The following is a 14,411-nucleotide window of genomic DNA, read 5'->3' on the forward strand; positions in this document are numbered from 1 at the left end:
GAAAGTTATGATATTAATGATATGATATGAATGATATGGCCATTCCGGTACAATGAAATGAAATGATATGATATGATGTGAGCTCTTATCGGATTTAGAGTTATGCGACGGTATGGTATTCTGACACTTGTGTTAAAATTATTTTTCGGGATCGCACCATTAATGTAATATCCTACTGAGTAAAGCAGGTCAGATCCACTGTCTTCTAATGTTGTTGTGTCTAAAGATTCTTTATGTGCTCCGTCATTGCATGCCCTTCTAGATACAACTTGTGCCAAAGTACCTTATCTTATCTATGCATCTTGGTGCAATTTTAAGGAGAAATGTATATGTATACTTAATTTCTAATATAGCAATAGGTTTAAATGTCATTGTCCAAGAGAATTGTAAGTGTAAGTTAGCAATAAGTATTCTAAACATTAATTGCATTATTTAATTTTTTTTTTCTTTAAATGTATATTCAGTATTATAAAAATTCTAATTGGAGATATTGAAGGTTGTCATGAACAAATTGCTTAACAGCTGTATAGCATATATGTCAAGGGTCTGTTATCTCTTTATAAGTTAAACAACTCTTGTTAACACATTTTTTTTTAGTGAAATCGCTACAAAGGTGTAGTATTTATTCATAACTCTTTTACAAATCAGACCGTCAAACACGACTCCCATCTAACATTCCAAATTATTACTCTCGAACAAATATGAATTCCCTCTTAATGTCATGCGTTCAGTTGATGTATGTAGTTGGGTCTAATGATCCGATATTAACTTGCACGATACAATTTGATTTTTAGGTCACTATTAAAGGTCGAATGGCAAAATCTGTTTGGATCCCCACGGAGTATCCCTCATTAACCAGTAGCACTTCATTTCAAACTTATTGGTTATACATTTTAGACATGAGTATCGAAGAGAAAGAGCTTTCACGCACGTGAAATTTAAATATTTTAAAGAAAGATATGCCTTCTTGAACTGAAAATCTGAGATAATAAGTCTAATAAAACTTAAATCAAATTCTAGTTGAGCTTCCTTGCATACAAGAAAATTATGAAATGGCCCTTCACTGCACAAAGTATCTTTGCTACAGCATGAAACTTGCCATTTCCCATATTAACAAGAAAATATCTCTATGGATCATCAAATTTTATTGGTAGGCACGTGAAAGCATTTCTGTCTGATGCATCTTACCAAACACTTGTTGATGGAGTTTTGTACAGCATTAGTAAACTGGTAGTTGTTAGGTGCCATTAAATGCATTATCTGAATGATGGGGACAATAGAATTATAAGTATATAATCCCTCTTGTATGATGTTGTTAATGCAATTCTGAAACATATATTCCGCGGAAAGTTGTAATGACATTATGGTTGCAATGAAAGTTGGGGAGTTGTTATTTCTTTGTTTTTATGTTGTTTCAGTGACTGTGGTTGCTTCTATAAATGTGAATGATGAAAAATGGTTCTGGTTTAAGCACGGCCCTGGTGGTTTGTTCCCTCCTGGTGGATTTGGCCCTGGCAGTGGTTTGCTCCCTCCCGGTGGTGGTTTGTTCCCTCCTGGTGGATTTGGCCCTGGCAGTGGTTTGCTCCCACCTGGTGGTGGGTTTTTCCCTCCTGGTGGATTTGGCCCTGGCAATGGTTTGCTCCCTCCAGGTGGTGGTTTGTTCCGTCCTGGTGGATTCGGTCCAGGTGGTGGTTTTGGCCCGGGTGGCGGTTATGGCCCTGGTGGTATATTTGGCCCAGGTGGCGAATTTGGTCCTGGTGGTGGATTTGGTCCAGGTGGTGGATACCGCCCGGGCCCTGGATTTGGCCCTCGTACTGGTTTTGAAGTTGGTGTTGGATTTGGTGGCGGCCTTAAAACAGATGGTGGTTCTGGTAGCAGAATTGGTAAAGGCAGTGGAATTGGGAAAACTGAACGCCACTGATTCTTCTTTTGTTGCATGCACTCGAGACACAAAGATTGAGCTTAAAAAATATGTACCTGTCTGTGTGATTCTAGCTTGCTAAATAATTTCTTGATCAAGTGTATTACAAATTCCGATTAGACATTCTGTCGTCTTGATCATTATAATCCACTGGTCAAATTGAAATCATACCGTCCATTCTACTCTATAACTCAATTTCTTCTGCTAATTATCTTAAAATAAAAATAAAAATAAATAGAAGAAGAAAAAAGAAGAAGGAGGAGGAAGAGGAGGAGGAGGAGAAACATTTTTTCATACTCACAAGTCGAATTGATATCATATGGTCGATTTTTTCATAACTAAGACCAACTAAGAGATAGAGAGTACACTTTTAAGAGTTATTAACTAGTAGAAAATTATTTCTGGTGCTATAAATATTATTATTATTGTAAGGGTGGTTCTATTCGGGGTAAAAAAATCAGTCTACAACTACTAATTATTATTATTATTATTGTTGTTGTTGTTGTTGTTTTGAAAGCTACTAATTAATTTAAAAACAACGGGGTTACATAATCTACGACTAATTAATTTCTGTCACCGGAGTATGTAAAGAAATCAAGTTAAATAAGCATTAATTCAATACTTCCAAATTAACTGGAAAATAAAAATTACCTTCTCTGCAGATTTTAAGTTTCTTTCTCGAAAAATGTTTTTGGGTTCTCAGTTTTATTTTTTGTAATTGCGTTGTAGATTTTCTTGTTTCTGAATATGAGTCATCCCATTTTATATCAATAAAAATCTTTTATTTTTCACTTTTGAAACGTCCTCGTCGTAACCACTCGGGTGTTACCTGAAAAAATAAAGCAAAATACGAAGGCTTGAGTCAATAAAAGATACAAAATAATGTTAACAAATTTGTACGTATAGCATGTGTATTAAAAGATAATTCAAACCTAGAAATCTGCCAACAACTATCTCAGTTTCTTGAACAGTTGGATATATTATATTGGCGCAGAACTAATTAACACTAGTCTATAAAAGGGTTGGTATCAATTAACTTTTTGTAGTTAACTGGCTTCTTCAACTAAGAACATTGCACTGATTTTCTTGATTGTGTAATGGCTGGGGAAGAAAATGGGCAAGATGGGACTATGAATGTCAAAGGGAACCCTATTCTTAGATCCGAGAATGGAGGATGGACTGCTTGTTCTCTCTCTCTCTCTCTCTCTCTCTCTCCACTACTTAGTGCACTCTTATCTTTTCCTACTTTTAACTGTTGGGAATTGGGAAGGGCAATATATATTCTCTTTGTTTTCCCATATTTTAGGAGATCTTGATACCTCTTTCTCCTTGAAATAAAGAATTCTTTCCTGAGTTGGTTTTATCAATAATTATCTTGTACACAGCTTGTTTCCTTTGTATCTTCTCTCAAATCTGGTGATTTGAGGATTATAGTTAATCGATCATATTGTTTTCCGGTCTTTGAAATGCACTCCTCCAATTACCGTCGCCCCTCCCCACCATCAAACAATATTGCAAGAGTAAAATTACTCATCAGTAGTGGTCATCATCACTAGTTTAGATGATAGTGGCCTATGGTTCATTGCCCAACATAAAAGTTGGTGTTTAGAACTAACTTTTTATCAAAAAGCTATTTTGAGCTATTAAATTACATGATCGGTTGTCTCATCAGCTATAAATCTTACATATGGCCTACTCCAAAACCTAAATTCCTTATCTACCTCTTCCAATCAAAGATTAAGGAAAGACTGTCATGGCCCATTTTGTCCATAATGAAGTTCGAAGAAGCCTAATGACACAAAGAAAGCAGCACATCTTAGTTTGGACACTTCACTCCATATTGAATACTTCTCAAAATAACTTTTTTAGCATCAAACGTCGCACCGTAAACTTTTTAAGATACAAAAACTGTTAGTGAAAGGAGTCTCCATGAGGCAATTATTTCTACTTGTAGAACATAAATGATGTACATGTGACGACCCACCCAAAGTTAGGATCGAAATATAAATTCACACCTTTATGTAATGGCAGCCATTTTAACACCTTGCACTTAGTTGAACAACTCATATAACAATCATATATCATAAAAAATCGCATCAAATTTTGACTTGTATAAATGACCTTTGTCTTGTGCAGTTTATGAAGTTTTTGAACGTATGGCCTATCATGGGATTTTATCGAATCTCATCATTTACTTGACCAAGAAAATGCATCAAGGCACAGTTAAATCAGCCAATAATGTCACCAATTGGGTAGGCACCGTTTGGATGACTCCTATCTTGGGTGCATATGTTGCAGATGCTCTTCTCAGCCGTTGTTGGATTTTCCTTGTTGCATCAGCAATATACCTCTTGGTACGTCATGTAATATAAATGATGATTACTTTTCGTTTGTCACTTACTATCACATTCAAGTTATAATCTCAACATGAACATTATAAAGGTTGAACCCTAACCTTGAGGACCCCCACCGTTCTGTCCCTAGAGTTTTGTGAGGAAGGTAAATCGTGGGATGTGTCCCAGCAGCCCAGGAAACAAGAGCTGACTGTACATTGTGCCTACAAGGAGTCCAATTTCATATTTCAGGAATCGAACCATTACACTGCGGCTGCCAGCAAGGCTAACCTCACTCCTGTCCTTTGCACTACTAGGCTATGTTCGGGGGTCTATCAACATGAACATTATAACAAGGGTTAAAGGATGTGAAGGAATTAAATTGAGGTTGGTGGGCGGTTAAATTAATTAATGAATATTGATTCCATCAAAATTTAGAAAAAAAAGTGTATCAATAACCAAGGGTCCATTCACGACCTTGCATGATAAATTGTTAAGAGGATCTCCAAGATACTCTTTAAATATAATATGCTTTCTATTTTAAAAAGTCAACTCTTAAAATCATTTTAGAATAAACTCTTAAAATTAATATTTTAATTTAGAAAGTGGGTTTTGCTATCCTAATTTTGAGAGTCGAAGTCACTCTCTATAATTAAATATATTCAAAGTATTTCAATTTTCAATGTAGGAAAATAATAAAATAATCTACAGAAAAGTTAGTTAAAATAAAAGATAGAGAAAAAATAATAAATTTTTTAGTAATAAAATTAAGTGTTAAATTTAGAGAATTTTTCGGAGTACTTCAAAATTTTAACTCTAAATTTATAAATACTCTTTCAAAGATAGAATACGTTTTTTTTTAAATAGAGGGAGATTCTCTAAAGTCAAGTATTTGACATTTTTTTTCATTTTAAGTTCTAAATAAAAAGTCAAGTGGTTGACCTGTGCTTGGATCACCCATCTTTAATAGGCTTTTAGAGAAGATTATTTTGACATAGTAGTATGGCAAGTATAAATATTGCTACTTCTAAGAATCTCATGCACACGGTGACTTAGACGTGTTGAAGATAAATTTTAAATAAATACATATACTTTGTGCCTAACAATAAGTGACTAGTAGAAGCTAATAGGGGAGGTGGGATTTGACGAATAATGCTGCCTTTTTTTATCAATGTTGCATTTGTGGTCCCTTTTTCTTCTTGTCAAACTGTTTGATGAATTTTTGACACATGTTCACTATTTATAAGTTCTATCATTGACTCTATTTGTGTAACAATATTCGGAATTTGATAGGTGAAAGGCGAAAAGATTTGTACAGAAAATCTTCAGTATTTCTTTTATTATATTTTTGTAAAAAAAATTTGTCTTATATGAAATTTCAATTGTTGAAAAGATTGGTCAAAAAGCCATCGTAATTTTTTTTTTTAAACGCCAGATATTTTGTGACATTTATGTAAAAGTGGTTGTCGTAATTAATATTTCAAGTGCTGTTAAATTTTTGTGTTCGCTTAATACAAATTTTGACTACTAAAATGGATTGCTCGTCATAAATCGTCTACATTGTTTTACAATACTTGTTAAAAAATAAGATCCCATCTAAATATCCAACACTAGTTTTTGATAGAAATAAATGCAATTTATCCTCATCTATTGGCAGGGAATGTCGCTGCTAACCCTAGCAGTATCAGTTCAGGGGTTAAAGCCCTCTAGCTGTGTGGATCCAAATCCAGCCAACTGCCATAGGTCAAAAGCATTACGGTTGGTTGTTTTCTTTGGTGCAATCTACACAATAGCAGTGGGGACTGGTGGTATAAAGCCCAGCATTTCGACGATCGAGGTTGACCAATTCGGTGAGTTCGACCCGAAAGAGAAGGCCTAGAAACTTTCTTTCTTTAACTGGTGGATGTTTAGTATATTTCTTGGATCACTATTTGCCAACACAGTTCTTGTTTATATACAAGACAATGTGGGCTGGATCCTTGGATATGGGCTTCCGACTGCGGGCCTTGTGATATCAGTTCTGATTTTCTTGGCTGGTACTCCATTCTATAGGCACAAGAAGCCCATTTACAAAAATGGCTAAGGTCATAGTGGCTTCCTCAAGAAAATGGATGGTTACTGTCCCTGCTGACCCTAGAGAACTATATGAGCTTGATTTACAAGAATACACTAAGAAAGGAAAGTACTGGATTGATTCTACACCAAGCCTAAGGTTGGTTCTTTACCCTTGAGTTTAGTCCAAAACACTAAACAAACTTATGTTTAGTTAGGAGTGTTGGGCAATATCACTTATTGCAAGAATAAATTTATTAATCAAGCAATTAATTTTGGTGATTAAATATGCGAGTAGACGATCAAAGAAAAAAGAGAACGTAACACCAAATTTTTACATGGAAAAAACCTTCCGATGTAAAGGGAAAAAAACAACAGGACAACTCAGGTCAAATCGATTATAATAAACATAGATTACAACATTCAAATTTATGCCTCAAAACTTAATTTCTTAACAAATTGAGAAATACCACAATAATCAATCTCCAAGACAACAAATAATCTAACAACAAATCAACAATTTGATGAAACGTGTGAGGTACTTATTTTGAATATTACACCTCTAGAGTATCCAAAATACACCTTAGAGAAATTCCCAGTATGTTCTTAAATAGAGAACCAGCCTGTGCGAAATCCACACCTCAAGAAAAAAGAAAAACAACACTTGTTTCTTCTCCAACCAAAGTCAAAGCCAAAGTATTTTCTCTCTTGAAATTGAAATTGAGTAGCCGCTATTTTTCTTTATTCTTCAGCCCACTGAAGAAGGAGATTATCCTCTAATAGATTAGTTAGAGTCCATGACGGCTAGTTCGGCACAAAGCTCAAACTTTTCTCTGGTCTTCATGTTAGCTGAATTTTTCTCGGTATGAATCTTCTCTAGCAATATCAATTGTTCCACCATTATTTGTCGTAGCCAATGACATCTCACATTAATGTGCTCCATCCGAGAATGATAAGTAGCATTCTTGCTTAAATCTAATACGCGCTGACTATCATAATTAACTACATACCCACCTTGCTTCAAACTAAAATCTTGGAGAAACCATTTCATCCAAAGCATTTCTTTCGCTGGTTCAGTTGCTGCAATATACTCAGCCTCAATTGTAGATAAGGCAACACACTTTTATAGTTTTGACTCCCATGAGACAGCTCCCTCGACAGAAGTATTCAAATATCCTGAAGTTAATTTTCTACTATTAGATCAGCAGTCATATCTGCATCTGTAAGAGCTCTACAAAATTTGTTTTGAACCTCCAAATGTCAAGCACATCTTTAAAGTACCTCTCAATTATCTAAAGATTTATTTTGCTAACTCCTAATTATCTTTACCAGGATTAACAAGAAACTTGCCAACTATACCAACTGCATGAGCAATGTCTAGCCGTGTACAAACCATGGCATACATCAAACTCCCAACTGTGGAGGAGTAAGGAATCTTTGCCATTCTTTCTTTATCTTCCTTCTTAGAAAGGTAAGTCACCTTACTCAATTTGAAGTGACTACCAAGTGTTGTCCCAACTGGTTTAGTATTCTTCATGTCAACACTTTCTCTACATATATCTCTTGTGATAACCATAATTTTCTGTCTTTCCTATCTCGACGAATATGCATCTCTAAAATTTATCGTGCTGGTCTTAGATCCTTCATGGTAAATGACTTGAACAAATCTATCTTCAAACTGCGAATCAACCGAACATCTTCCCTACTATCAACATGACATCTACATATAACAAAAGGATGATGAACTTACCACCATGGAATTTTCTGACATAAAAAAATGATCTGCATCTGTCCTGGTATAACCTTGACCCACCATAAATGAATCAAACTTTTTATACCACTGTTTTTGAGCTTGTTTCAATCCGTAAAACTCTTTTTCAACTTGCAAATCATGTACTCTTTTCGTCTTATTTCAAATCTATTTGGCTGAACCATGTAGATTTCTTCTTTCAAATCACCATGGAGAAAGGCAGTCTTCACATCAACTCCTCAAACTCAAGATCCAAACAGACTACTAAATCCAAAACTACTCGAACGGAAATCATTTTGACAATAGGAGAAAATATCTCATCATAGTCAATCCATTTCTTCTGATCGAAATCCTTCACCATCAATTAACCTTCATACTTCATTAGCTTTTCACCATCTTTTTTCAGTTTAAACACCCATTTATTTTTCAATGCATTTTTACCTTTAGGAAGCTCTGCTAACTCATAGGTGTTATTTTTCTGCAAAGAATTCATCTCTTCCTGCATAGCTTTCACCTAGTTTTGTCTATCCTTATGAGATTGTACCTCCTGAAAGCATTCTGACTCTCCCTCATCAATTACTAACACATAATCTGATATAGGATACCTGGTTGATGGACGATGCTCCCTGGTAGATCTTCTAATCTGACGTTCTGATGTAGTAGGTTACTCTCCCTGCTCAACATCCTCTAGATCATCCTCATCAACCATTGCCGGCTCATCAGCATGATTGTCAACATGTGTCTCTACCCCATGAGTGGCATTGTTTGGAGGTAAAGAAATAGGTGTAAGGTCGGTGACACACTCATCAGCATGTCTCTAAATCCCAGATTTTTCGAAATCTGCCAACTTTTGATTTTAATGAAAGATCACATCTCTGCTTTTGATTATTTTCTTCTCTTCTAGATCCCATAATCTATAGCCAAATTTTGCATCTCCATAGTCAACAAAAATGCAAGGACTAGCTTTATCATCTAGTTTCAACCGTTGTTCCTTAAGCACATGTGTAAATGATTTGCACTCAAAAACCTTCAAGTGAGAATAAGAAACATCTTTTCATGTCCACAATTTTTCTGGAATCTTAAAATCCAAAGGAGCTAATGGAGATCGATTGATTAGGTAGCACGTTGTTCAAACTGCTTCACCCCATAATGACTTAGACAACCTAGTTATCCTTAACATACTTCTGATCTTTTCTACAATGGTACGATTCATTTTCTCTACCACTTGCTGTGCTGTAGATTACTTGGAACTATATTCTCATGTCTAATACCGTGTTTAGTAGTCTTTAAACACTTTAGATGTGTATTTTCCTCAGTTTTCAGTTCAAAGACGTTTCAAAACTTTTCCACTTTTCCTTTCCACCATGGCATGAAACTTCTTAAAGTATTGAAAAATCTGGTCTTTGATCTAAAAAAAACAAAACAAAAAACAAAAACTCCCATAACTTTCTTGAAGCATCATCAATAAAAGTACGAAAATATTTATTACTACCTAAGGACTCCACCTCAAAGGAACCACAAATATGAGAATAAATCAAATCCAAAATATTAGACTTTCTACTAGAGCATTTCTGAAAGGAAACTCTATGCTATTTACCAAGTAAATAATAATCACATGAATTTAGTGATTTACCTTTGGTAAAAAGAATGAGAGACTTTCTTGCCAAAATATGTAATCCTTTTCTCACTCATGTGAGCCAACCACTTATGCCATAAGTCTGGTAAAGAATAATTTTTCATTGCATTTGCCGTTTCATTACACACCTTTACTTGTGTCTAGCAAAGTGTGCAACAAGCCTCTCCTCTAGCAATTACTATCGACCATTTCGTTAGTTTTCATCTTCAGATGCCAAAATAACTGTCATACCCAGTTTCATTAAAGGCATGTGTAGACGGAAAATGCAGGCACATGTCAGGAACATATCACACATTCTTCAATGTCAAGTTGCATCCAATAATTGTCTAAAGATAGATATCACCAATTCCTACATTGCCAGTAAAACTGTCATTACACATCTTCACCTTACCAAGTTACCTGTTTTATATGAAGTGAAGAACTTCTATCTTGAAGAATATGGTAAGAAGCCGTTGAGTCAATAACATATTCAACAAATGAATCTACAACACGACAATATTGCTCATCTTCAGCAGAAAAAACGGCTACTACTTCTTTATCTGAAGCACTAGCTGCTGTATTCTGATCAGTCTTCTTCTGATTTTTCTCCTCTTTCAATTTATTTTTTCAAGCCATGCAATGCTTCTTTATATAACCCTCTTTGTCACAATAGAAACATTTGACCTTTCCTCTTGCCATTGACTGACTTTTGAAGTTACCACGTCCCTTAAGACATCTACTTTTACTCCTTCCTCTATTCTCTGTAATAAGAGCCTGTGCATCATTCCTACCCAAGTCTTTGTAAATTCAAGCACACCATTCAGAGCAAAGTTACTAAGTGATACCACAAAAGTCTCCCAACTATTAGGCAAAGAACTCAAAAAGTAACAGTGCTTACATCTCATCATCTAACAATATTTCATTGTGGTAAACTGATTTTTCAATTCTTGGAATTCACTCAAATGCTTAGCAACTGATTTTCCCTCCTCTAACTTCAGATTCACAAGCTTTCTAATAGCAAAAATTTTATTTTAAGTTGTCTTTCTCTCATAGAGACTCTCCAATTTTTTCCAAAGACTATAAGAATTTGTCTCTTGAGATATATGATGGAATACATTAAGGTCAACCTGCTGTCTAATATATCCAATGACTTTCCTGTTCATCTTCTTCCAGTCACAGTCACTCATATTGCTTGGTTTAGCATTATTACCTTCAATAAATTCTTGTAAATCCTTATAATAAAGGATATCCTCCATCATAGGCTTCCAAATAGAAAAAATTGAAGCTGATAATTTAATCATAGTACTCGAAGTATTCTCCATTTATTCTCACAATATAACCATACCCACACAACCTAAGCTCTAATATCACTTTCTTGGGGGATCACTTATTGCAAGAATGAATTTATCTATTCAAGCAATTAACTATGGTGATTAAATATGCAAATAGACGATCAAAGAAAAAATAAGAGAACGCAACTCCAAATTTTTACTTGGAAAAAATCCTCCAATGTAGAGGAAAAAAAACTTTGGGACAACTCAGACCAAATCCACTATAATAAATATAGATTACAATATTTAAGTTTATGCCCCAAAACTTGAATTCTCAACAAATTGAAAGATACGATAATAATCAATCTCCAAGACAACAAATAATTTCACCACAAATCAACAATTTGACCTATTGGGCCTTTTTTCTCATAATGGGCTGGAGCCCATATAACAAAGAGAATACTAATCATCTGTTGGTGGAGATTAAAATCAAATTTTTAGTAGATTTTGATAAAAGTTGGTAAAATGTGTAGTTAAAAAGTTGTATAGCATATAAAATACGTGGTTAAAATTAACTGTTGACTTCGACTTTGATAAAAATCTAGATTACAATTTATCAAACACGGACGAAATATACTTCATGGTCTTTACATTTAATTTTATCCACTTTAGTCCAGTCTGAAGCAATAGACATACCACCAATCTCACTTACCTTGTCCTCTACAAGACTCTAGACATTTGTAAATGGAAGAAAGGGGACCTATAATGATTTCCTTTTTTGTTTTTGGGTGCCTATATGTCTACTATATATGCCTAGATCAAATCCATTAAGAAATGGGACCCCATATTTGATATGCAAATCCAAAAACACCTTGTCTTAACCTGCAAACTTGTGAATTATTGTGCTAAGTGGGTTCAATGGTGACAAACTTCAGATTTTAGTCCTTCACTCCCTTTTTTGATTATCTTATTCAGTTACAAATTCTCCAAAACAAAAAATAAAATAAAAATACAATCGTCCAACTTTGATTGCATGACAATGGATCTAATGCAGTAATGCAAAAGGGTTTATAAGGTCGACCCTTGATGTGTAGTAACACTTTCAATTCGTTTATTGCTTATTTATGCAGGTTACTCAACAAGGCGTGTGTAAAAACTGATTCTACTAGCCCTTGGATGCTATGTTCAGTGACTCAAGTTGAGGAAACAAAACAAATGCTAAGAATGATCCCAGTTTTAGTAGCCAACTTCATTCCAAGCACTATGATATCACAAATAAATATCCTTTTTGTCAAACAAGGCACTCTACTAAACAGAAATGTAGTCAATGACTTCAAAATCCCCCCAGCAAGTTTAGTAGGATTTGTTAGATTATCCATGCTGTACGACCACTTCTTTGTAAAAATAATCTGGAAATGGACGAAAAACCTGAGAGGCATCACCGTTTTGCAAAGAATGGGAATTGGTATGATTTTCCATGTTGTGATAATGGTGGTTGCTTCATTGACAGAAAGGCACGGACTTATGGTTGCCAAGGATCATGGCCTAGTTGAAAATGGAGGACAAGTCCCTCTATCAATTTTTATTTTATTGCCTCAATTTATACTTGCGGGAACTGCTGATGCATTTCTTGAAGTAGCAAAAGTTGATTTTTCTATGATCAAGCTCCCAAAAGCATGAAGAGCCTCGGGTCATCTTACTCGTTGACAACTCTTGGAGTCGGGAATTTTATAAGCAGCTTTCTTCTTTCAACAGTGTCCCGTGTCAGGAAAGAGAATGGACATCAAGGATGGATTAAGAACAACCTTAACGCGTCTCACCTTGACTATTATTATGCATTCTTCGCGATCTTGAATTTCTTCAACTTCATTTTCATTTTTGTTGTGATCAAGTTTTGTGTATATAAGGCAGAAGTCTTCGATTCAATGAGAGTGCTAAGGGAAGAATCGACAGCATCATAGCATAGGGTCTTATATATTGATCTGTCAATCATAAACTGAAAAACGAAAATACAAATATTATTGAAATAGACTTTAGGAGAATGTTTAAAGTTATCTTAAATTGTTTCATTTTACTTGAGGAAATGGCATTGTTTAGACTTGATTAAGAGCAAAGCAAAATGACAGCTTGTTTTGGAGGCCTCAAATACTTTTCATTATTGACAAAGGGAAATGGCTACTTCTTTTGAAGGCATCATCGATTTTTTCTTGCTAGAGAACAGAACGTTAACTAGTAATATAATAACAAGAGATTATCGTTCCATGAAGATTGATGAATGACTTCTTTTTAATAAAAATGAACTCTAACAAGGACACACACAATAAATTGAAGGTTTTCAAGTCTTAACATTGTTCATTTATGTTACTTATACAAAAGTTCGAAGCACAAAATGAATGAAAGAAAAAGCACATGACGGCTTATTCCAAAGATGAAGAGAAGGGTTCGTTTTTCAACAGACAACCATAATTTTGTCTCAAGATTGTTGGTGATATGTGTAGGGAAATGGTTGTTTGTCAATACAAAAAGTTATTAAGTTTAATTCGTATGAGCGTAATAAAACTCTATGGAAGATTAGAAACAAAAAGAAAGAAGAAGAATAAAAAGAAAGTAAGGAAAAGAAATATGAGGCAAGTTATTAAAGATTTTTCATTAAGACAAAATTGCCCCCACAATGGTGCTAACGAATTAACGCACTTGTCTCCCAAGATACAACGTACACAATTTATGGTAGAAGCACATCAAACCACAAGCAACAACAAACTCGAACGAAATTCTTCCCTCTACAAGAGAATGATTTTTAAAGAGTTTTTTGCAAGAGTTTTTGGAAATAATGCTCAATGTAAATGATATGGGATGCATAATGGGCATATAAAGGGTCCTATTTATAGAAAATGAGAAGTTGTGAGTAGAGTAACATGCCCTAAACTCAACAATCTTCTCGAAAGGAAGCATTCTTTGCTGCCACTAGCCTGTCGTTGGCCTCTTGCTCAAGCGTTAGTGACATATTTTCAACAAAAACTTTTCATCCACCCATCACTCAAGCACTAGGCAATCGATAGAATTATGCAAATATCCCAAGGTGGAGAATCGGACTACTTGCGGATTGTGGGAGAAAAATGGAAAATTTGTGGGAAGACAAGAATACCCTTCCTTTTGAACAAAAATAGTGTTCAGGCGTTCACTTAACGGAGTATTTGGATGGAAATAGATGGAAATGATGTTTTGCTTAATAAAATGTGAATTAAAGGTGAAAATTCCAAAAAAAATAAAAATAAAAATTGAAAGGTAAAAATGTTTTGCATAATAAAAGTGAAAGATATGATTTTTTATGCTAATTACCTAAATTTATTGATGACCCCAAATTTTTGGGTTTAATATTACTAGAAAAAAATTAATATTAAGAACATATATGTTACTAAGCTAAAAAAAACCAGCAATATTATATCAAACATATAAGATCTTAATGAGT

General features: G+C 34.6%; 1 protein-coding gene and 1 pseudogene across 1 annotated transcript in view; both read left to right on the forward strand.

Annotated features, from left to right (window-relative positions):
• LOC111378602 (glycine-rich protein 5-like) overlaps positions 1-2,089 on the forward strand; it is a 7,836-nt gene extending 5,747 nt beyond the window's left edge. Inside the window, exon 2 of the mRNA XM_023001832.1 lies at positions 1,482-2,089. Coding sequence (XP_022857600.1) covers positions 1,482-1,921 — 440 coding nt within the window. The 3' untranslated portion in view covers positions 1,922-2,089. The remainder of the gene's footprint in view (positions 1-1,481) is intronic.
• Positions 2,090-3,045: 956 nt separating this feature from the next.
• Positions 3,046-12,903, forward strand: LOC111378595 (annotated as a pseudogene).
• Positions 12,904-14,411: the final 1,508 nt, after the last annotated feature.

This window comes from Olea europaea, unplaced genomic scaffold, assembly GCF_002742605.1.
Source record: "Olea europaea var. sylvestris unplaced genomic scaffold, O_europaea_v1 scaffold1838, whole genome shotgun sequence".
Classification (NCBI taxonomy): Eukaryota; Viridiplantae; Streptophyta; class Magnoliopsida; order Lamiales; family Oleaceae; genus Olea; species Olea europaea.